Genomic DNA, 25,307 nt, shown 5'->3' on the forward strand with positions numbered 1-25,307 from the left:
CATTGAGCTTTATTGGTCTATTTTTCCAAGGAAAAACGGAAGAATTGGACAAAAAAACCCACCCTAGCTTTTTACTTCAGAAGTGGAATTGAATAATAAAGAGCTGATGCTCTACACCATCTTCAGTGCCTTTTATTAAAAGATGTTGTGCATTTTGCCCTATAAGAGCCCATTCTCCAACTAATACAAGCATCACATTCATGCTCACACTAATACAAATGAACTACACCTTCCTAATGCTTGCAGCTTTTAAGTAGTTGTACTTTGAAGCTTCAAGATTTACTTTCTTTACTGATCTTATATTTGATAGGCCTGCTTAAGTGTGGGTTTGAATTCCTCGCACGTCATGGTTTTGGTTAGTTGTCTGTACTGCTGGTAGGAGAATGATTCAAGAAAGAATAACATTTTCTATTGCAAGATTTCATGCAATGCTGAAATAATTTAGCTGTAATCAAAGCCCTTAATAAACATTCTGTAACAAAGTGGGCATCTTTCATCTCCATTGAAGGTGTTTGATAGTACCTAGGCTTGACATAAACTCTCTGAAGCAAAAATCAGCTTTTACTCCTCTACTGTGGCCCAAGTGAGCCTATACAGATTCCTTCTATGGCTGTTTCAGGAAAGTCCACTTTGTTTTCAGAAATACTGTCTAAACTTAAGAAAACCAGCCAAACTGCAATACCAGCAAGTTTTGGTTTTATCACAGTATTTGGTGTTTGCTGCAAGTATCTGCACCAGGAACACCTTAAAAAAAAAAAACAAAAAGACATATAAAGAAAAAACATCCTGGAAAGCAAAGAGAGAACAGCACTTGATGATTTTTACATGGGCATCACATTTTACAGGTTTTGGAATTGCAATTTGGCTAGTATTATAAAAGGAATGAAATGGTTGAATTTAAGGGAATTCAATGGAGTTGGCAGCAGAGATACATTTGCAGCTGGCCTTAGAGAAGTGCCTAACCAAGATGTGCAGTCATTGCTGTCAGGAGAGAGAAGAGACCCTTTTAGAAGGTTGATTCAGCTTTTTATGGAATCACCCAGTCAAGGTGAATTTCTCCATTTGCCACACAAGAGTGGTGTGAGAATAAGGGTCCTATCTGAGCTGCCTAAAATCAGACACAATGAGTTCCCTCTCTCTATATAAAGTCTTTAGATTTCATTTCAATTTGACACTGCAATTCCAGCAGGGACAATACTCACCTGTATCAGACAATTTATATTTTGTTTCTGTAAAACAGGGACCAAACTGCTCATATTCTGACACAACATTCCTGTTCTGCTGAAATCATCTTCTCCCTTTGGGTGAATGATTAAACCATCCTCCTTTTGCCTGCTCTTAACGACAAACTTGCAATTTAGAGGAGTCCCAGTGCTATTTAGGAAAGTGTAATTGATTTCACTGACACACTTGATAGACCTTCTCACTGAATAAAGCTAGTTCTAACAAAAGTGGCATGTTCAGTGCTGTAAATTAAAGGCTTCCATTTCCAACAAGATCTTGAATTTTTGCTGTATCTCAGAGTATGGAGATGTCCTGTCTGTAAAAGTTCAAATATTTGTATAGCATAACAGAGTGATTCAAGCTATTCTCACCCAACTGTAGATGCTGTTTCTTAACATTAATTCCCACAATCAGGATAGTGTGAGTAGATGAATTGCTACAAGGAATGTTTTAAGGAGTGTGTCTCCTTCTGTTATAGAAGAATAAAAGATGAATTTAAAATCCTAAGGTAATTAGTCTGGATGACACTCTGCAGCCTAACTGAAACCAAAGGAGCTATTTTCTTTACGCCAACTGAAACTCTGTTCAAAATCTTTAATAAGTGACAGTGGCACCTCAAACTTACCGTAATTGATGGTCCCGCAAAAACCAGACTAAGCAACATCAAGAAGGGAACAGACTCTTGTGTAGGTTCAATGTATGGCATACTCAGACTCTTGTCATAGCAATTAAATCCAGAGTGAACTGGCTTGAAGACATCAGTAAGTTCAAGAAAATAGAGGCTAACAACAGAAGATGCCAATATGGGCAACTAGAAGAGAAGAAAGCAACAAATTACTGTTTGGAAATGGAATAGCAATGCTTTTGCAAAGACAACATAGTCTGTTAATAAATCTCTGTGATGTTTGCTATTTACATCTCACTGCTCCTTGTCATATCCATTTTACCATCTTTAAATAATTAATTCTCTAGAGATATGATACTATTCAGTTGACATCAGATAACCCTGTTGTCTACCAAGCTAGTCAAATCACCCAATCCAATCTTTAGCCCACATAATTTAGCCTTTTCATCTATGACTCATTAATAGATAAACTTTGATTTTTTTAATTTTTTTTATTTTTTTATTTTTAAAAAGGAAGTACCAGGACTGCAGTCTCCCATGTGGGTCCTCAGCATCCTGCTGTTCATCATTACCCTTTTTGGTCCTTTAGCAACTCTCTGTCATGTATATGACTGTTTATATCAAAGCCAGTTTTCATTAAGTTTCAAAGTAACAGCTAACGAAAAACAGGATCCAGTGCTTCCCTAGAATCTAAATATGTGATAATACAGCGTTCTGCCTTCACACATTCATTTTGTAATTCTATCAAAAAAGCAATTAACTTCAGCAAGACTCAGTCTGTGTAAAACCATGATGACTACAGCTCACGATTCTTTTATCCTCTAGCTACTTAGTGATTTTACCCTTCGCAATTACTTCCAGTAATTTATTAAGAGAGAAGTTGGCTCCTCTGGGGATAAATTCACCCCAGCTTGCCACCAGCTCCTGAAAGCACAGATTCGACCAGTAAGCCTCTGTGGAAGGAAGTCGTTCAAGAGAAGAAATAGCAAAAAGGCATTTTGAAGGCATCGATTTATAAGTGAATAGAGAGGGCAGCCCTGCCCCCAGGGTGGGCATTGGGGCATTCAGAGGTGACCAGCAGCATGTGATTATTCTCTGTATCCTCCTAGTAAATGTTTAGAAACATTTTTTGTTTGTTATTTCCCAGAGTCCTCACTGAACAAGGCACCATTAGAACAACTGCCTGCTCCTCCATCAAGGTGAATGACTCCCTCCCTGAGTCGCCACTGCAATGAAGGTACCTATGGATAATATGATGTGAACTGCCTATCTGTTTCCTTTTTTCTTTTTACAATGGCTATCACTTTAACTTTTCCTCATTGTTAGCTGCAGCTGAAAAGTAAAAGCTTGCAACTACAAAACAGATTCACTTAGATAAAATCATAAAAATCTGATAAGGCTGTATCACATTCTTGAGAAAAAAACCCTCCTTTTTTACATCAAGCACCTCACATTATGAGAAATAGGGATTGTCCTAATATAATTTCAGGCATATTTAGATTATATTATTCTTGCAATGTTCAGTACAGATTTACAAAAATAATTGATTGATTAAAATCAATGTCATTTATCCCATTCTACAGTGGAATAAAAAAGCAGACATAAAATTTGATAAATATGTATATTGGAAAAATGATGAATAAAACCTGCTCTATATGGCAGAGGGACAATGTTTTTTTGCATTAACTGGGCATTTTCACATTTTTAAACATTGGGCTTTTAAAATGCAGACTTTTTGTGCATAAAATATAATTCAGGGTGCTTAAAGAAAGAGGATTCTAGCTAAATTTCACTGAAACATTTTTTAATATGACTTAGTTTTTGTTTGAAAATAAAAGCTTATCTTTGATGTGCTGAAGGACAGATTTGAGGAAGGTGAGTTGTATCTTTGAAGTGTTATAAGCAAAATTTGCAGAATGTGGAGAATGGAAGAATTTTGCCTGTCTGGTTATCTGTGTTCAAGTTAATTGCATTGAAATGTTGCATAGTTTAGAGGCTGTGATTGTAGAGAAAGGGAGGGAATGTGCACTGGCATCCCTAAGTGCTATGAGCATTACAAAAATAACACCAGGCATCTAGTAAGTTTGCTTCAGTAAGTAAGTAGCGTGTGTGTATATACATATATATTTATAACCCAAATGCATATGTATATTTGCAGTCACATACTATATTACACATACATATTATGTATAGCATATGACATACACAATGTATAATACATATTATGTAAATACATAACTATTATATGATCTCACCTATAATATGTATCAAATAATTATATACAATGTTACTAAATTGAGTCCTGCTTCCTGCCCATCACAGAAAGAAGTCCAATTCTGTAGCTGGATGCATTATATAGTACTACTTCTTACTTCCTGCTGGATGCAGTCCCTGATTAACTACAATGCAAGCACACATGATTAGTCAACATGGGCTAGACTGTTTCTAGTCATTATACAGAAGTGCAGGGATAAAAAAGGACTTCCATAAAGTCTTCATACTCTGGGAATAATTAAGATTGTTGTGGAACTGCGTGCACTTCTCTCCACACCTGTCTGCACAGAGACGGTGGAGCTGTTTGGGATAAGGGGCCTACTGACCAGAAGGCTGGCACAGTGCATAGTGTGCAGGGAGCTTGCACCAACTCTCTGCTGGTCTTGCTGGGACACTGAAATTCTGCACAGCATTTCAGCTGACACATATTGCAACTTCACTTCTGCACAGCATTTAACTCTTTGCAACATCTGCAATGTCTTTTATTATTAACTATAAAAAAAAAAAAGTCATACCTAATGACTTAGCCAGGGTGTAGGTCCCATGGGGCAAAGCATCTTATAACAAGACACAAGCCTATTCCAATGAGCTAAACAGACAAAATAGGCAAAGTGCCTATTGCCCTTCTTTTCAGAAATTATGCCCTTTTATCTAGATGTCCCCAAAGGTTCATTTCCTAGAATGGAAACAAAGAGCTGGCAGACTCATGGAACACCTCACACTCCGAGTTTCATCTTCATTGTGTATTTTTCCATTTCTCTAATGTCAAGAAAAGGAAAGCCTCTCCTTGAACAACAGGCTCTGCATTACCCACAAGTCCAGCTCTACTTATAGTATTCTTAGGCAGGCAACTTTTTTAAATGGCAATATTAGACTATCAAAAATAGGTGATATGAAGTGATAGTCTATTGTGAGACACTAAAATAAATGATGTGGATAACTTTTTTTTTAAACTACTGTATGTAAGCTATAATTTTATTGTTAATTACAAAATCAAGTAATCATAAGAATTGCATTTTACTGTCTTGTGACTTCACTACAGGACTCCCATATTATTTCTGACTGTAATTATCCATTCTGCTAAAAGAAAAGAAATAATTCTAAAGGACTAAGAATCTCCAATGTAACTGCTTACAATACTAATGAGTAGGTTTACAGTCAATTTGCTATATACAGTATGTCAAATCCCACAAGACATTTTTCTTCCTATCTTTTTTAAAATACAAATACAAAATGTGTCTTCTAAAAGTCTAACATTTCTTTAAAAAAAAAGCAAATGTTTCTAAAATTTTCTAAACAGTATAACTGGCTATTTAATATATGAATATTTATGGAGTGTTCTGCTTAAGGCAGCAGTAGTTCTGTAATTATATACTTCAGCTCCCAACACCTTGAAAATGTCAAATATAATTAGATGGTAGAATGTATATTGTTTTAATTACAAAATGGAATAGGAATTTTCCTGTTCCTAATTAGAATAATAAAACCCCCAACCTCAGTTCACATATCTTGACTATTAAGTCTTTATACTCTTACTTCCTTGGTTGGCTAATGGAGAAAGATCCCTGTTTAGCTTGTAATTCAGACCTGTAAATGTAGAGTTTGACCCTAGTGGTCAAACTCTCTTTATCTTAAAGTCAGGACCATCATCAACATAACTGCTGAAAAGGTTTGATTTGGGGTTTATTTATTTCTTTATTTTCTTTTTCTTTAACTGTAAGTTACGAGCTTTTATTAAGCCATAGGACTTTGCTATTAATAATAATGCTATTAATATTTAAAAAGACTTTGCTGTATTGAGCTAGGAACTGTTCAAGCACGAGAAAAGATGATGTTTATTCCACAGAGCTCAACAAGGCTGCAAATACCCAGAGATCTTGTAAGAAGAAAAATAAAAGGTGAAAACCTCCTGTTTGTAACATAGTGCAGGAGAAACCAAAAGAGCATTTGGTAGCACAATAACTTCTCTGAACTGATGTGATATGTAAAAAATCTTCCTTCTGGCCAAGAGCCACAAAACATATATCATATATTGCAGAGAAGAGAAAGAACAGATGGCTGTGAGAGTTCAGAGGCAGGAGATAACAGTTCTTCAGGTTGCCCATCACTCTTCTGGGGGACATGCTGTGATTGCTCCTGGTGCAGTTTTGGGGTGCTTCTGATTTACTTGTGAGGATTAAGATTATCCAGGAGCCACAGTGCCAGTACAATTTGTTACTGGTCATATGATATAGCCTACGCGTGGAAGCCATGATGGTCCTGCCCAAAACCCACAAGCTGGCTACCCCTTAACCACCAGGCCCAAACTTGCTGGGATACCCCAAGGTAGATGGAAATGCTTCTGTTAAATTTCCCTATGAGTAATTTTCCATGGCTTCAAATGCATGAAAAGAGGAACCTGTAGAGCTGTACCACTAAATACAGTATTGTCATTGCTACTGACCAGCCACAGATTTTGTACCGAGTTTGCAAGGACTCAGGACTGGGGCTTGTCAAACATGCTTTGTCTGTACTTGTCTTGATGTGCCTGGAACTTTGTTTTTAGTTGGTTTAATTGTAACAGCAGTTTTCTAATGACCTTAGAAATTAGGCTATGCCTAATTTGTTTTACTTTCACATATCTTTGTATAGTATAACTCTGCATGATTTTTATATCTATATCTAGTAGTAACAAGTAGTTATTCTGTATAAACTGACTGTATAAATTTATGCCTTTAGTGTAGTGCATCCCAAATCCTTAGTCAGGAGCAGTATGATGTTGATGGTTATTCTTCCTCACACTAGGAATCACTTGGGTTCATTTTTATGTTTGATAATGTGCTTTTACACCTTGCTCTTTCTCTTTCGGTCTGTCTTTTCACATTACATCCCAATTTACTATATATGGCATGGCTTACATATGTTGGATGCTTGTTTTTTGTACTCTTTGTTATCCCTAAAATCAGTTTTGCCAGTTGCAGTTCTGCATTTCTTTATGTGACCACTAGGTGAGGTGTTTATAGCCTTGAGGTCTTCAGTACCAGCATATGCCCCATCTCTTATCCTATACCTGTAACTCCTCCACACTGCACCCTCTGTAATGCAGGAATACAGGTCTGGTGTGACAGCAGATGTCTTGCAAATGGGACAGTGGAAGGCCAAGCCTTGACAGGAAAATCTTATTGCAGTGGATGGAACCCTAAAACACACAAGGTTATCCTTTGGATAGCTCAGCATATGGGGCACTGACTTTTGTCTCTGGCCCTCCACCAGACACACACTGGGTTTTTTCTAAAGAAAACATTGAACTGCTTGCTTTTGAGTTAAAATGTAGGACCTTTAACTTTACTATTCCACGGGATGTCTGCAGAGCCCTAAATCTCTAATTCAAGGTGCTCACTCCTCTTGGAGAATTTCCAGTTAATCAAAGCTTCACTAAAACCACATTCTCTCTGCAAGTGTTACAGGCAAGTCAGTTACAATCAGATATTGATGGTTTCTTACATGACACCATGGAGATAGTGAGGCTCAAATCAAAATAAAAGCAACAAATAAGCACACATCACCCATCTCCCTCCAGTTTTTCCCTTACCTTGAAAGAATTTTCAACCGGACACATACATAATTCAAAACTCTCTGGGAATTAGTAGCTTCTATAAATCCCCTTTCTTAAAACTGTACACTGGTAGTTATATAACTAACTTATATTTGCCGGCACTTAACTAAGAGTCCACATTTATCTTCAGGAGAGTAACATCTTAAAATTCATAGGTATTATGAGAGTGCAACCATGGAGAGTCACATACTCAAATGTCTGAATCTGTTTTATACGTTGCAGTTATATGACCTCTCTTTGCTTTATAAAATGCACCACAGGCATTATATCTCTTACTGTAAGCTCACATCCAGATCCTGTAGTGGTGGTGTATTGGGCTGTGTTGGTGGCCACCAGCAGACACTCTTTAAATATGGGTTACAGAACTGATTAGCCTGGGCTATATTTCAGTTACACTAAGTGGGGGAAAGAATGAAATGCCTCTCTTGTAATTACAGTTGAATATTGAAGTCACGGCTCAGTGTGCTGGCCAGAATGACTTGAGTGATTTTCCTTGAGACTGGGGAATTGAATAGTTTTACCTACCTGTATAAAAGATAGGCAGAAAAGACAGAAGCAGTATGTATGCAGATTTCAGAGAAGTCAAGACATGATTAGCCAGATGCAGAATAAAGATATTATGACTAGCCCACCGGTCAAAAAGGGTTAAGGGATGCCTGGTACAGTATTTGGATCTTTTATATTTTGTAAATAATTTTTAGACTTGGATGGCCAAGAAATTCTTAAATCCTTAGGTTGTTCTGCAACCCTTCCTCAGCAAGCAAGGAGTTCCTTCCTGCAAGGCAGCAAGGGAGCTGCCTTCTGGTGTTCCTCTTGTTTTCTGGGAATCAGGGAATCGTTGTAAGTAATCAAGTAAATAAACAGGATTGCCTCAAAGAGATAGCTAATGGCTAATGCCATTGGTTCCTCCTCCTGGAAAAAATACCAGCTGAGTGCTTGGAAGACAGATAGTCTATTTAATAACTATGTTGTATTAGCACTGCAAGGCTGTGGCATTGTGGAAGATTCTATTAAAATGTATCATAAATTTCAGTCCTTGTGCCAAAGAAATCATGGTCTAAATGACAAGTCACAACAGATGGATGAGATAAAAAAGAGGGCTGTGGTGGGTTGAAGGAGACAAGGTATTCCTATTCTAAGCCAACTGCTAGCAGTGATTGCAGCTTTCAATCGCCCTGGCTGTTGTCCTGTTGTACTTTGCTGTGAGATTCACAAAAGACAGGAAGAGAGAATGGAAGCAGGACAGGTCTCTCTTATCCTGACAGGAATGAATACTGAGGTCATGACTATGATTGAATACCTTCCAGAAATAGGTCAGGAAGAAGAAATTCTATCAGCACAAATTCTGTTGTTTTCTTTTGTTTTTGAGAACCCATGGGCTACTCACCATGGCTGCTGCTTAGCTACACTGGTGCTGTACCTTCACCCTCAGTGAGACTGCTGTGCAGGGCTGGGATTAAGACCAAGCACAAGCTCAAATGCATTGCAAACTGGGCTGTCATGAGGACTTTTGAGAGGTGGTACTAAGCACAGGATGGCTGTGGAGCAGGGGACTTGCTTGACCTAAAAGTGAGGTTTGTAGAAATTTTTATGTTCCAAACAATTCTTAAATGCCTCAGGCTTGTAAGAGAAGGCATTCAGACTTTTCAGAAATCTAAAATTTGCATCTATATAAAGGTTTTTTGCTTTTCTCTCTGAACTCAAGTTTCTGCTGCTTCTTGTCCTTCTTTTGGATGCAGGTTTCATCTGGCCCAAAGCTGTAAGGAACTGATCTCTTCTCTAAAGGATTTTTGCCTCACCATTGTCTAAGTTTTGTGGAACTAATTGCGGAGACATGATATGATAGTCTTTCTTCTCCTAGATGTAACGCTATTGGATTTAATTTCAAATCCCAGGTGTTACTGAAATCTATTACCATAACAATTTTGGAAAATTAAGTTATCCTTATTTCCAGCATTGATCTTAGAGTTTAATTGAATTGTTCAGTGACTGCCCATTAGAGTCTAGCTTTAGAAATACAACAGATATCTTCATGCAACTCCTCAAACCTCTTGATCTTTTGCCAAATCTTAATAGAAAAGCTCTCAGTATGTGTAAGACTAAGAATAGAGGTGATACATCAGTGATAAAATTCCTAGTTATTTTAGAAATCTCAAAGTCATGCTGAATGCATGATAATCCTAAAATTGCTTTTTTTTTTTTTTTTCATAAATGTATGTGAAGCAGCAACTGCACAGGGAGAAACCAACAAAATAAAAAATTGTTTAACAAAAATATTCTGAGACAGGAATAATGTAAAAATACTTTAAAAATATTTCAATTTAATTAAGTAGAAGTGTTTAAATAGAAAGCAAATCCTTAGACAGAAATTTTACAACACAAAAACCCATCATTACTGCATTTCTTTTCAGTGTGACTTCAAATGTAATTGATGATTCATCATATTAATTATGATTATTAATTAAATAGATGATTAGTTATAATCAATGAATAGCTACAAACAATGAGATTTAGGATATTGCACGTACTGTTGATTATGAAGTTTCTTTTATGCTCCTGCTGCAAGGTTATGGTAAATCAAGAACAGCAACGCTTCAAAAAAAGGCAGTTGTTTTCAGGTCAGAGTGTTACCAAACTTCAGCTAGAAGTTTTCTCAAAAACCCTGTCTCTAGGGGACAAAGCTGCCTATCCCTACACAATACTACAATTCATTCTACTCTCTAAAACACACTGGTCTCCATAAATATATATAAAAAAAATTTCTGTGGGTGCCAACCCTTCTCCAGGGACTTACTCCCATGTTGTTTTGCCACTTCTGAATTCCCTTCCTGAAACTGAACTTTTAAGTGACAAGGTTCCACAATAGGCTGTTCTTTATTAATTTTGGCTGCAGAGTAACAGTTAATTTTTAACAATTATAGAAGAAAATCACAGAGAGAGGTATAATTTTTTTTCTGCTTTTGAAAAAGGTAATCATTTGGGAAAATGAATCTCCTTTAATTTCTAACGTATTCTGGCCTGCTTTTACTACTGGGGTATTAGGTCAGGAGGATGGTGCAGGGCCTTCTTTCACTATGAACTACTCAAGCTCTACACTTGCCAAGCAAGTAGCCAAACACAGAGGGAGATCTAACATGTGGCATTTGCATTTTTTCTCCCAGGACAGCCTTGGCACAGGCCTGACACCTCCCTTTTTGTTCACCTTTTCTGCTCATCTTCTGCTAAAAACTAGTAGTATGCAGGCTGTACAGCTCTTCTGTAAGCACAGAAGCAATGTGGAAGATGTAACGTTGATGGCTTGGCCACTGAATTATATAGATGCTTTGAATGTGTAGCAGTGTCCTCAGGCCTCAGATAGCCCCTCAATATTTTGGGGATGCTAGTGTCTAATGCACTATTATGAACAAATCTGACACCTATCCTCTGTGAGTCAGCCACGTGACAAGGTCAGTTCAATGAGCAGACTGTTAAGCATATTTCTCCTTCTTCCTCTCCCTTCATACATGGTTGACTCTTTAGAGAGAAAAAGCAATGTATTTGTAAAGTATTATGCTACTTCCACAGTACGGAAAGAATTTCATCTGCTACAGATGGGATTTTTTGCTGGTTTTTTTTCCTCCCTAAGGCTAATTTAAGCATAACAGAAAACCTGTTTAGAGAGAAATGTGACTACACTGTGCCTCCAAGACACAGAGGTGTAGTTTAACACTAGATCCAAACATCCTGTTCTTAGGAAGAAAGATTTAGCCCACTAGCCTACTCACCCTCTACTATTATTGTAATCACTGCACTCATTTGGCTTTTTGTGTCTCTTGCAGTCACACCTATACATGACTTGCAGGTGACAAAGTGCGTAAGTTAAATGTGTTGGGTCTTGCATGGCTGAATAGCTGAAAAAAAATCCAAATGTGACTGAGAAGGGGCACCGAGCTACCAAGTGACGTGTACAAACATTTGACATTTCAAACCTAGCTCTGTCAGTGTATGTTAGAAAAAAAAGAAAATAAGGCATCTGGTGCTGAGACACAGTGAACATTCTCTACATGCACTTATTTCAATAGAAACTGATGACCTCCTGCATTTTCAGCCTGGAGTCCTACAATGATAACAGATCTTTGTGCTTTATGCTGCTGAGAATTCCAGTTCCCTTAGGGGACAAGAAAAGTTAGTGGTCTTCTAGTACTGAAAGAAGAGTTTCCAAACAATCCTGCTGTGATTAATTCCTGGCTGTGCTCTGGAAAATGTAGAAAAAGAAGCTACCTGAATCTGTATGCATCCATCATACACAAGAGTCTAGAAGATAACGTAAGGAAAAATTTTAACTGTACAAGGGACATTGTCTGAAATGTCTCTGATTTTAGTCCCTGGAAGTTAAGCAACCAACAGATGAAGGCTTTGCCACAGGAACACAATTTATCTGGAGAATAAGTGCATCAAGTCACTCAGATTGACAACACCTTGGCATTTTGCATTCCCATATACGGGGCACACGATGAAGCAATAGTGCCACTGAAGTCAAAGGCAAAATTCATAGCAGCCTCTGTGAAGCCAGGATTTAAACCAGGAGTTTTTGAGATGGGATAGCATGGGTGAAGACAGTCTTTTTCCTTCACCAAGAAGAAATACATCTGTCTGTCCTGCCTCTGAACTGTGACCATTCTGCCAGGAACAGAAACTACGTAACTCTGGAAGTTTTCCAGATTCATATTAAAATGAGACCTCCATATTTCTTCCATAAGTGAATATACTTATGATATACTCTGAATATGCTAAAAAGAAAGTCAGTTAACAAAAAGAAAAAATTTATTCCTGGAATACTAATTTTCAATATCTCCCAGAGGCATGTAGACTTTTTACCGTGAAAATGAATTCCCACTAGACCAGAGGGATTATGAATTTTCATTGCAAGTTTTGTCTTTCTCAGCTATGCAAATGAAGCTTAAATAACCCATACAGTCTACAGAACCCTAAAATGCCACGAGCATAATTAGGAATAAAACAGGCCAAACTGCCTGGCAGTGCTGATTACCACATGCTTCAGGTAAGCATAATGCACAAGGCAATCTAAAACTATTTAGCTCTCAGGAGTGCGTGCTGATCAGAAGCACAAGTATTACCAGTGTTTTAAAATAGCCTCTAAAACATTCTTATGATACATAGGATAAATCATCAAGTTATTTTATGAATCATGAAACTTGAAAATATGTAATTGAAAATGTGTTAAGATTTATTTCATAATGCTCATTTGTTTGCCCCTGGTGTTTTTAGAGAATGACCCATCCACATTTTTCAGAAGCTCCATCTCTTAATTTTATTTCCTTTTCATTTCTATGTCTTCCAAAGCTCTAGCCTGATTCTCCTTTTGCTTTTCCTGTGTAAATGAAGAATAGCTGTAGTGATAACAATGATCTTAAGAGGGGCATATCGGTTTTATGTTTTAACTCTGTTGTTGGTAAAATCTGCTAGCTTGAATTATTCTTAAATTAGACTGAAACCATATTTCTTTTGAAGTAACTATCAGCTGGCCTGCATACATTCTACGTAATCATATTTTATCCAATTCTGAAAGTTGCTGCCACCAAACACTTTTGTTTACCGGAGTTAGCCTCATTCACAACACATTTTTAAGTATGTTAGTAGCAGAAAACCCTCAGTGTCAGAACTGTTTGCTGCTGTTTCTAAAGATAAGGGCCTTCTGAAGCAGAGAATCTGTCTTTAGGTGTTCTGCATGCCTGAATTATATTAGTTATTACAGAAAATTTTGCACTCTTTACTGTATAATATATTTCATTTATATAACATGAATGCATCCCTTTCCTACCACTTTGGAATTTTGACTTCCACCTTGACCCAACATCCTTTTTTCCATGTCTTTCCTTTTGTCTAGTGTTTGAGAGAAAAAAAGGGCACTTTTTTTGTAATGTATTTTCTAAACAATCTGCTTTTCCTTTGGCCTAGACCACCTAGGTCTTGATGGATGACAGCAAACCCTACTTTTCTTGTTTGAAGGTGCAAATTTAATGTGTTACATTTCTTTTGTGGCAATTCAGGGTGGGGAAGGACTGTCTGCTATGAATAGGACAGGGAAAATTAAAGTGAATGAGTGGCAGAAGAAAAAAACATAAAAGAATTGACAGCATTCAGGGGAAAGAGGTTGAAAGTCTGTTTCCCACCATCCATTCAACCAGCGTTCATGAAAGTAAAAGCTTTAAAATTCAGAGAGCCTTAATTAAATTGGGTAAGTTTGAAATAGTTGGCTGTTGTTAGATCTCATTGGGAACTTACCTGCTGCTTACAAAAGAAATCCATATTACATAGCAATACCAGTCAACCACACTGCATGACTCCTCTATCCCTTACACTTGCAAACTTCTAATTGCAATTAAATTATCTTTGATTAAATCCCTCTTTATGAGGTACAACTCAATCATTGGTTCTTCTTGAGCCAATCACAAGGGAAGAATCTAAGCAATCACGTCCTTTTTCTGATGCTGTTGAGTGCTGGCATCTGCCTGTGCCACAAACCTCTAGAAAGACATTCTCATTAGTCTCGTTAGAATTATTGCACGTGTGGGTAAATGCAGGGTGGGTGTACACAAGTAACACAAGGCAAGTGTTTCTTTCTACATAGCATATGAATTGTTGTCACCCTTTCCACGCAAGTGATTTTCGTACTTGACTAAAATGTGGGAAATCGTTTCAAATCCTCCTACTGTGTAATGGGAGAGGGCTGATAAATCACCAAAGAGTGTCCTAATTGATGTTTAGGTTCAGGTGTATTGCAGTCAGTTTTTCCTCTTGATGTTGCTTTCACTTGCATTGAATACCTACATGTTTATCAGTTCAAGAGGGGCCATAAGTCTGCAGGTCAATAATTAGAACTCGCTCCTGGGGGAGAAGGGCTCACGCAGGCTCTAGGCTCTGCTCCCATGACTAACATAAAAATCCTAAAAGTTAATTAGGAGACCATTCTCATAAGTGAGAACTCTGACTGCTTCTCAGAGCAGCTGGGTGTTGAGATCTCCACCTCTTTTTAGATCTAGCTGTAAATGACTTGCCAAAGGTCTTAAGAGTCCACACCAGGGTAGAGAACTTGCCTGCTTCATGTGGGAACTGTACACAGAGCTCAGTCAAAGTTCATTGCTTGCAGAATTCTTTGCCTTATTCCCTGTAACTGCTACAGGGAGCTTCTGGGGGAACTACAAGTATGCAATTAATATTATAAGAAAACTCTTTTAAGCAGCAGGCACACATTTTGTGCTGCTGCTCTGTAATTCATTCCCATCTTGCTGCAGGCCAAACCACAGCCCACCAAACAGCACAGTTCTGTTGTGTTTTGCAGGATCTCTACATTGTCTCCTGCATTAGAGTTATGCCCAAGCTGAGATCCAGCAATCTCCCTTCCTGTTTGGATTCCCAAAGCAACAAAGATAGCACAGAGAGTGAGGAAGCCCCCTTTTTTTAAGGGCTTCTCCAAGCTTGACTTCTTCCTCCTATGCAAAGCCAATGTAAGATACATGGCATAGCAAGTGCCTTCCATCAAAGGGCTTTTCTTGAGCAGGCCTAATTACATTGATGGAAGCATCAGCCGCATCCTATATAACCAGCCTCTACAAAGCTTTCCAGTTGGTGCAGTTTATTCTGGGTTAGCTCCTGACCATGTCCAGGTGCTTAGGGAGCACAGGGTACAGAGATGTTCCACTATTACCTAAAATCCCTTCTCAACCTGACCCCTTCTACCTCCCAGAGAACCCCCAAAGCCCTTCAAGCGCACCTGAAAAAAACCCTGATTTTGCTTTATATTTCACCCAATGTTTATATTTTAATATTTTGTAAATTAAGTATTGTATATATTTTTATGCTTTTATTTAGCATACTGGTTACAGTTAACTTACACCATATTTTATTGTTATGTTCTTGACATTATTTTCACAATCTCTCTTTGAGGCAAGTTCCATGGTGCCTCAAATTGCCTCAGTCACTTCCCTGTGAGTGGGGTCACCTGAAACACTTTGCTCGATCCATAAAATACTTCCCTTTTACTGCTGTGCCATTAAATAAATTCACATCACACCGATGTCCGTAAGCTTAAACTGTGTCTATGCATGATCTTATAGAAGTACATAAGTGACTGTACTTTCCAGGGGGGCTAAATGCCTCCAAGTGACACACCAAGCAGTGAGTGCCTCTGCAACTCCACCTCCTACCAGCTGAGCAGCCATAGCAGGTTTTGCTCTTTAAGATGTGCTGAGAACCTCATTCCATTTTCAAAACAGACATTTTTAGCTCTGTTAGAGGAAGCACATAATCCAGGGGTTGGTAGAAAAACATACCACTGCTTATCATTTGAGAACATTTCTATTTTCCTAAACATTCCCTTATGAACATGATTTTTATTCTACCAAAGCAACACAAATGGTGTTTCCCTAGAAGCCAGCCCTTCTTGAAACATGTCTTCTTCCCGAGAGGTTCCTGTGCATGATTTAGTTGAGCAACCCTTTCATTTTCTGAGTAATTCTTAGAAATAATTCCCACTTGAAAAGACTGCAATGAAGAGGTTAATTTATGCCTGCTCCTTATGGGGGGCTTCAACGCTGATATTAGTAAGGCAAAGCATCACGTAGGGATTTTGCATCAGACGGTGCGGAAACAGCGCCAAGGAGAGCTCCCTCTCCGCGGGGAAAGCGGCATTCCCTGCGGAAATGCTCCGAGACGCTCCGCTCCCCCCGCCCGCCACCAGCCCCCCGCGCCCGCCGCCCCCATGGCTGCTCCCGAGGGGCCCGCTCGGCGGGGGCGGCCACTCACCTCCACGAAGTAGAAGCAGGGCAGGAGGGTGACGCTGTCCTTGGTCACTTTGCCCTTTTGCCGCTCCTTCGCGGACATGCTGGCGGGGGCTGCGGGCGGCGGCCTCGCGGCAGCGCGCTCCCCCGGCCGCTCGCAGCCGCCCGCCGCGGGTCTCCTCCACCCGCCGCCGCCGCCGCCGCGCCGAGCCCCGCGCCGCCCGCTAGCGCGTCCCCTGCGCCGTGCGCGGGGCTGACGTCAGGCGGCTGCTCGGCGGCGGGGGGAAGGGGCCTGGCCCCGGCGGTGGGGATGCGGGCGGTGGGGGTCCCGTCCGCCTTAACTCCTTCGCGCCGGCGCTCCGTGGAGTGTCAGAGCAACTGGGGCGGCGCGCTCAGACCGAGGGAAGCTTTGATCGCAGCAAGCCATTTGGAAATGTACGTGGACAGGCCTGAGACGCCTGAACAGGATCCCTGCAGGCATGAGGGTGTGCAGGATGCTCCATGGGGAGTTTGGGGCTTTTTATCTTCTTTCCCTGAAACAGAGTAGTAGAATGACTCTAGGAGTAGCATTCCTGTATGGCCAATGTTCTCTTGCATGTGTACTCTTTCTGAGATCAGATTGCTAATGACAGCTCACCCCAGCCTCAGCGCTAGTTGGGGGGAGTGGTGTAACTGGGACTGAGCAAAACTGAGCTCTTCAACCCCATGTACAATACTGAGGTATGTGATTTCTCTAATCTGTGAAGTATCTGGTGCAGCTCCTGCTACATTCTTAAAGAGAACAGAATTAAGCTGAACAATTGTTTCCATGGTGAAATGTGTTATTTTGAGATCCTATTTATGGATCAAAGTTTGCAGCCTCTTCTCAGGCAAGCTCCTGTTGATGTCAATGAGAGGTACCCTGGACAAGGCCTGCAGGAGTTCTCTGTGCGAGATAGCATTTTCATTCTTTTGTAGCACATTAATAATGTCTGCAAAGGTTGTCTCATGCTTGTAAGCTTGTTCTTGCATTGTGGTGTTTAGCTTTAATGTTCAAGGAGAGAAGTGTGACTCAAGCAGTCATCGTTTATTTCCTGTCCCTCCTTTTTTGGGGGAATATGGGAAATAACCTGCTGTTCTTGTTCAGATGGTTGCTAGTATTTTGGCTGCTGTAGCCAGTGTGCTGTGGCAATGGAGGTGAAGATTCTCACCAGCCCCTTTCCTTTTCTAGCTGTTCTCCTTTCATTTACCCAACAGAGGATGTGCCAATCTGTACTCTGCACTGAGCAGACAAGCAAAAAAGTTTCATAAGAGGGTAAAAGCAAAAATGTACTCCATGCTTGCAGGCAGGTGTGGAAGGCAAATCTGTAGTCTGACTCCAAATCATTGAAAATAGACTTCAGAGCTGCAACAGGTTGCGAGTGTTGCCATACCAACACATAGTCTTGTCCTAACCCTGTTAGGAAAGATTTCCAGGGTTTCTACTGACTCAGTGTTACAGGGGACTGATTGGTACTCCTGTGAAAGGGAGGTCAGGGGGTCCAGGCAGCAGAGGTGGCCAGGAGAATTTCTGAGAGTAGAAATCTGTGAACAGAGGAGGTTAGTGCCTGACTATTATTTTGGGCGGTGTGGGGGTGTCTGGTAGTGGTTCCTACCCATCAGTGGTCTAGCCTTTAAGTAAAAAAAGTTCCTTTTTGTTAGCCTTGCTGCTGAGTTATTCCAAGTAAAACAGCAAGAGTTGAGGAGTTGTAGCAAGACTTTGCTACTGCCAAATATGTAACTGTTATTGGGGAGAGTGGTTAATGAACGATGGCCACTTAGAGTTGCATTTACTCTATCAGCCTCACTTGTTTTGAAATCATGTATCTAGCTTGAAAATCATTGGCACACACCATTAAAAATTACTCAAGAGTGCTTCGTCTGCCTCTGTTTCACACACGATTGCTTCATTCTGGAAGAGCAGGGTGGTTAGGGTGCTTCTCTGATAAAATGAACTCAGAAGCTCACATTGTGATGTAACTTCAGAAACTGGCAAAACCCCTCCTATTAATTAAATTTTATTATTGTACTGCCTAAAGGCCAGCTGAAGAGTTCAGCTGTGATAGGTACAGTAAAACACAGGGTAGTAACCAGTCCCTATTCTACAAATTCTCACTGTAAGTAAGTGTTGGGTGGGAAGGATGCAATACAAGCTGTGACTGCTGTAAGAGAAGAGTTCTGCTAATTCTCTGGTTTTGTTTCTCATTGTTTTGTGAATGTACTGATGGAGTTAGGAGAGGGGTTATACATAATTTAGCTGAAGTGAAGCAATTACTTTTTTGTCAGTGACAGACCTTGACAAGAACTTCTGCTCTTTATCTAGTCAAATAGAGGAGGAAAAGGATCATCAATGCCTGAGTCCCAGAGTGTGGCAGATCTGCCTCACACTAGTCTAAATGTGATATTGATGGGCACGTATGGACATGGCTAGGGTGCCTTTCCCTATTTCTTCTCTGCTTCTCAAGACTGACATTTAGGTTCCTGTGTGTCCTCTTTCAAGCACATGAATATTGATGAAAAAAGGGAAAAATCCCTTGCTGAATATAATGATATGACTTTTGGTCTAAGGGATTCATCTATACATTAACACCTGGAAACACACAAGTCCCCCCAGTACTGTTGCATTCAGCTCTTTTGACAGTTAGTTATTAGAAATTATGGGATTGATTCCTGTTTACATAAAAGCTCACTGGATTGCTCTAGAAGTATAAGCAGCCTTCAAATGGGTATGACATACATTTATATCATTATTAAATTCCCTTAATGTTGATAGAACAGTGTGAAATGGTGTTTGTGTAAATGAGTATCTCATCTATATGATCTTCTGAAGGAAAATGTTTTGGTGATAAAAATTCAGAAAACGCCTTCTGTCCATTTCAATACAAGAAAGCGTGGTGATGCATGACTTACTAATGCCTGTTATCTATGTGCAGGATAGTACATAGATAGTCATATCTACAGGATCTGCACTAACACTGACAGCTTTTTTTACCTACCTTCAAGCAATCTCTGTAACAGGAAAGTGTCATGGAAACATGTTAGCATAAAGCATAGAACTGTTTATGCTTTGCTTCAGCAAAAGCAATTGAGTTCATGGAAAAATTTAAACTTGGGGAAGTAAAAGATAAAATTCATAGACATGGAGTATAGATGTCTTCTGACTCATCTGGAATAAGATTTTAAGAGGAGAGATTTATTCTTCCTTCAAAAAAAAACCCTCAGACTTGGCCATAAGTGGGTGCCCCTGGTGATTCCAGCTGATTTTTAAGAGCTCAGCTTGACACAAAACCTTGCCCCCCTAAAAGAAGTATTATCAGTAGAGCTTCTTTCGGTGAAGAAAGCACCTTTCTTTGCACTTGTCAGGCAGACAGCAGCTGCCGCAGTTATTAGAAACATGATTTGAAATTATTTTCCAGCACAGTTTAGTGTGTTGGCAAAGCTGCACTGTATAAAACATGACTGCAGGTCGCCATCTCTTTATCCAGGTGCTCTCTTGCCTCTGCAGCAAAGTCTGCCTTTATTCTCAGGCTTTGGTAAGTGCCAGACACAGGCAATGGCTGCAGTTTCACTGCTTCTATGGGAACAGAAAGCACACTGCATAAGCAGGGACCTGGGCTATATCACTGAATAAACCCCCTTGCAAAAGCAGGATGAAATAATTTGGGAAAGAATTAGAACTCGCCGAGAGCTGGTGGGTCTGTGACTGTGCAGATCCACTGGTCAGACAATGCCACTGGGGGGGCTGTAGCAAGCACTAGCTTGGCCAGAGGCTGCAGCAGCAGCTGCAGCTGCAGTTACTGTTGCTTAGTAGCCTAAGAAAACCTGCTTTCGCTTGGTCACCGCACAATTTCCCTGCACAAAAGCCATTTCTGGGACTGTGTGTATGGATCAGGGTTAACTCTTTCATATTATATAGGTGGATTTTTTGCTTTTGTTTTGCCTGCTGAGCGTGGAATAGATGATGTGAATGCACCATATTAAAACAGTAATCCTCTTCTGGAGAAAGAGTGGCATATGGGAACTGGGCTCTGCTGCATGGAACTGACAGATGATTTTTGTTCTGCTTTGCTTGCCATATCAGAGTTCAGAAATGCAGCAGTGTGTGTATGTGTGTGTATATATATCTATCCTTTTTTTCTCCCAGTCCCTCAGGAAAATGTCTGGTTGGGGGAATTTGCTGTGTGTATTGAATTCACATGTTATTCCATAAGTAAATCTGCCCTGAGCAAGTGAGAGGACATTGTTTGTTTTACAGTCATCCATTTAAAAGATTGTCGTGATGCCAGATAATTTTTTACAAATATTTCATGAACAGGCTTTCTAATCTTTGGTGCAACTACTTTAATAAAGTCTATTACTTGGAGAGAAGAAAATGGTGGCTCCCAGGACAAAGTCCATATTAGACAACAAGGCAACATCCTTCCAGCATCCTAACAAGGTACCCTGTATATAGACCTGGTAAATGTGATGAAAGGGAAAAATGATAGGATATAGCAAAATTGGATAGCTGAATGATATCAAAGGCATCCCCTTAATTATTAACATTTGCAGCTTTTTGCAAGTGCAAGAATATTTTTTTCCTTACTTTTTCATGTTAGGGCAAAATTTTCCACTTTGACCCGTCTGTAGCTCCCATGTGAGCAGCACATAGCACTCTTGGATAGATGGCATGTGACAGCACTGGGAGATTCATAGTGGAACAAGTTTGAAACATATGAAAGAGATCCACAGTGCAGATGGGAGAGTTAAATTCTGCTTTGAAGCTGTAATTCCATCAAGCAATTGCTTCTCCACTATGCCTAATAATCTCCTGTTGCTGTAAAGCTCTGTCTTCTTTTCTTTGGCTACTAGATATAAGTCACAGCTTTAAAGAATCAGATGACTCTGAATGATTCCCGGCTCTCCTGCTGCCTTTTACACCGCAGTGTTTGGTCTAGAAAAGGAATTTTGCATGTTTTGCATGAGTCATGCTAGGGTCATTCTTCTGAATCTGTGGCTTTAAGTACTACCTATGAACACATCTGCATAGTATTTTGCAGACATACGTGCCTGTGCTTTCTGGCTTTAGGCAAGTTTTAGGTTGCAAGCTATGTGGCTGTGGAAGTGTAATGCTGGACTGTGGTTGTCCTGGTTTTGGCAGGGATAGAGTTAATTTTCTTCCTAGCAGCTGGTATAGTGCTGTGTTTTGGATTTAGGATGAGAATAATGTTGATAACACACTCACGTTTTAGTTGTTGCCAAGCAGTCAAGGATTTTTCAGGTTCTCATACTGGCCTGCCAGTGAGTAGGTGGTGGTGGTGGGGGGTGCCCAAGAAGCTGGGAGGGGACACAACCAGGACAGCTGACCTAAACTGGCCAAAGGGATATTCCATACCATATGACGTCATGCTCTGTATATAAATAGGGGTTGGCCAGGAGGTGGTGTGGCTCAGGAACTAGCTGAGCATCATCTGCGAGTGGTAAGCAATTGTGCTGTGCATCACTTATTTTGTGTATTCTATTCTCCTCCTCCTCCTCCTCCTTTTCTGTCCTATTAAACTGTCTTTATCTCAATCCAAGAGTTTTACTTTTTTTTTTTTTTCTTTTTCTTTTTGATTCTCTCCTCCATCCCACTGTGCAGGGGGAAGTGAGTGAACAGCTGTGTGGTTGTTTTAGCTGTCTGCTGGGTTAAACCACAGCAGTGGTTTGTACAAACTGCTTCCCCTTAAGTCAGATTCAGCATCAGGCTGAGTGGTTATGTGGCTTTTAGTGAAGCTGCCTTGTGGCTGGCTGATGTAGAATATGGGAAAAGGAGTTTATGTTTGTTATGTATTATGCCCAATATGCTTTTATCTTGATGCTGATAGTGGCATATTCTTGGTTACCTGCATACATCTGAATTTAAGATCATAGTTACAGGCGTGAAGGTGTGAAAACATCAGAATGTGAAAATCCTAGACTGTTTCTGGGATATCAATGGCTCTTTAAAGCAACTCTGTGTAGATATCAGTAAGGCACAGATCTGGATTTTCATGTGGTGACCTGTCACAGAGATTTTGCTTGAATCTGGGCAAGTTACTTATCACCAACTAATTAAACAACAGCCATCTGGTGCATGAGCTGAGGCAGAGGTTGAATGAGAAACCACAATCATGCAATTAACAGCAGTACCCATTTGTCTAAATGGAAATGCAGAAGTCCCAGCAGGAATCTTGTTTGCCCTGCAGTCTGTATGAAATACCATGTCACAAAAGGGCTGATATACATGTCTGACATTTTGAGGAGTACTGCTACAACAGCCTGTTGATATTAATCCATCCCTTTCTAACCACTGCACATATTTGCATCTGAACTTAGTTTTGCCATTTCCAAGACTCTGCTGTAATGTTTCCGACTTAAATAACCTCCTTCTCAAAATTTTTTCTTAAAGTAATATGCATAAATACAATATTATTCAATACATTTTAATGATATGCATAAACACAATATTATTCAATACATTTTAATGAAAAATATATGCTTCAAATTCTGTGAACAAGACAAACTGCGTGCATGGCTTTGAGAAGGAAATTTACCAAGTGAATGGTAAAAACCCAAGATGGTGACTTATTCATAGGAGGTAGAAGGAAAAATGCCTAAAATACTAAAATAAGTCTTTTTCAGAGTGTTCTTAGATATTCCAAATTTACAAATTCAAATCTTTTATTTTTGCAATATTGAAGTCCAATGTTAACTTTCCTGTAAGAACATAAATTATTTTGGAAGTCTATAATCTCAGTGCTGTTGGTTGTCAAAAGCACAAATTAGGTGGCCTCAGGACTGAAGAAAACTCCTGTCTCCCACCACTAAATACTTATTTTCACTGTTATTAAACCCGAGGCATTAGATCCTACCTTATATGTACATATACACATAAATATGTTTTTATGTACTTATAAGGTCTTAAGGCTTATATGCAATGTGGCAATTGAATGAAAGCATGTCAGCTAAAAAGGACTGCAATTCCACAATAGCATTCAATGTATATTAGCATTAACTATTTATACTGTATAGCACCAGAGAACTCTATCACTGAACTAACAGAAAAGGGAAAACCATGAAATGCATATTTTATTCTTTATTTAACATTTTCCTTGAAAAAATTCTACATCATCAGTCAGTAGAAAAACTCATTATCAATAAATGTTATGCGGAAATAGCACAGCACAAGAATCAGTCTATTGTCTATTAGACTAAAAGTGAAAAAACTGATCTGTGAATAAGTTGAGTAGAAATAGCTTGATTGTAAAAACTAGTTGAATATTCACAGAGACAACTTTCTTTATAAAATTAACACGGGTGAAAATATAAGAGGCTATGCAATCATTTTGTATCTTGGTTCTGTAACGTGAGACTGAAGAACTGCCAGATGGCTTTCAGCCCCTTTGTGATCATGCTTAGAAAGCTGTTAAATTCAACCATTGCTAAATTAAATGGGGAAAAGTTTGTTAACAGTGGGAACGTTGATGCAAACTGTCAAGTGTTTACCACAGAAAGGGAACAGTAACTGAGTAATTATTCCTTGATATAGATAAAGATATAACTGTACAGTTTGCATTATCATTAGTGAAAATAACTGAGGATTTAGCACTTGATGTTAAAAAATGATGTGTAGCAATAGTGCCTGCACAGCAGGGGTATGCCAAATAGGCATGCTTCTTAGGCATACCCTGACACTCTGGATAGTTTCTCGCACAGAACATAAAGTGACAGTGGCAGAAATGGATATTTAGCTCTCCAAATAGTTAAAGCTATAGTGCTCAATCTTCTTCCAATGACATGAGAAGTTGCAAATTGCAATCTTTCTCTTGTCTTATGATGGAATCTACCGTACATATATTTTACCATCTGTGTGCACATGCTCAGTAGCTGCAGTGCTTCCCAGGAGTGCGGATTTACCACACACATGGAAATCAGTAATACTGCCCATGCACAGCAGGTGTAGTCTTATGGACCATAGTTGTGCACACAGTAATTGGATGCATTCCAGTTTCTATACATTCCCAAAGAATAAAGGCCGATGCAGCCAGTGAAATATTATCTTTACTCTCATTGTTTGTTCATTGTTTGTAGAAACTTCTGCACTTCTGTTTGACAGAAGTATATTGCTGAAGTTCAGAATGCAAATCCTGAACAAATGTGTTACGCCCATGCACTTGTTCCAAACACTGTAAGCTCATATTTTTTTGCCACTTTGATTTTTCTAATACAACTGCTCCTGCCTTTGAAACTGAAAAAAATGTGTTTTTCAAGATGTAGTTATGATAGCCTGTATTATCATTGATTGCTGATATTTTGGTTTCTTAAATAATTGAGCTTTTTTTTCATTTTATCTATTATTCAAATTATCTATTATTCTATTATTTCAAATATTTTGTGAAAAAGCAAGAAATGAGGCCTTACATAAAAAAAGAGCTGTATATTGTTAGCAAAATATCACTGGGCAGTTAGGAATGAGTTTTCATTAGTGTTTGAATAAAAAAAATAGTACTTTGCTTATATAGAGGACACAAAATGGAGTGGTTGATAGGCATTAAAAATTATGCAAATTCAAATGCAATGGTTCTGAACCAGTTCTTCTCAACAACATCTGTGTGACAATGTTATAGTCGCACAGGTTCTAAAGGAAGTAATTTGGCTCCATGAGTTTGGCTTTGGGATCTCCTTAATGTGAATCAAAATGTCCTTTTGTTGATTTAGACGTTCCCAGGGTGGGCAGGCCAATATCAAGCTGTACTCTCTATTCCTATGTATAAATTTGCCCTTGTAAAAT

The 25,307-nt window shown here is 39.3% G+C and overlaps 1 protein-coding gene across 2 annotated transcripts in view; it reads right to left on the minus strand.

Moving 5' to 3' along the window:
• Positions 1-17,048, minus strand: part of PLPPR4 (phospholipid phosphatase related 4) — a 34,317-nt gene extending 17,269 nt beyond the window's left edge. The window contains exons 1-2 of one of the 2 annotated variants that reach the window (XM_054833323.1): positions 16,524-17,048; positions 1,850-2,035 (exon numbers count right to left, since the gene is read on the minus strand). In XM_054833323.1, coding sequence (XP_054689298.1) covers positions 1,850-2,035; positions 16,524-16,601 — 264 coding nt within the window. In that variant the 5' untranslated portion in view covers positions 16,602-17,048. Of the gene's footprint in view, positions 1-1,849; positions 2,036-16,523 lie in introns of those variants that run through there. The other variant, XM_054833324.1, reaches the window with a different exon arrangement.
• Positions 17,049-25,307: the final 8,259 nt, after the last annotated feature.

The sequence above is a fragment of the Grus americana genome, chromosome 8 (assembly GCF_028858705.1).
Source record: "Grus americana isolate bGruAme1 chromosome 8, bGruAme1.mat, whole genome shotgun sequence".
In the NCBI taxonomy this organism is placed as follows: domain Eukaryota; kingdom Metazoa; phylum Chordata; class Aves; order Gruiformes; family Gruidae; genus Grus; species Grus americana.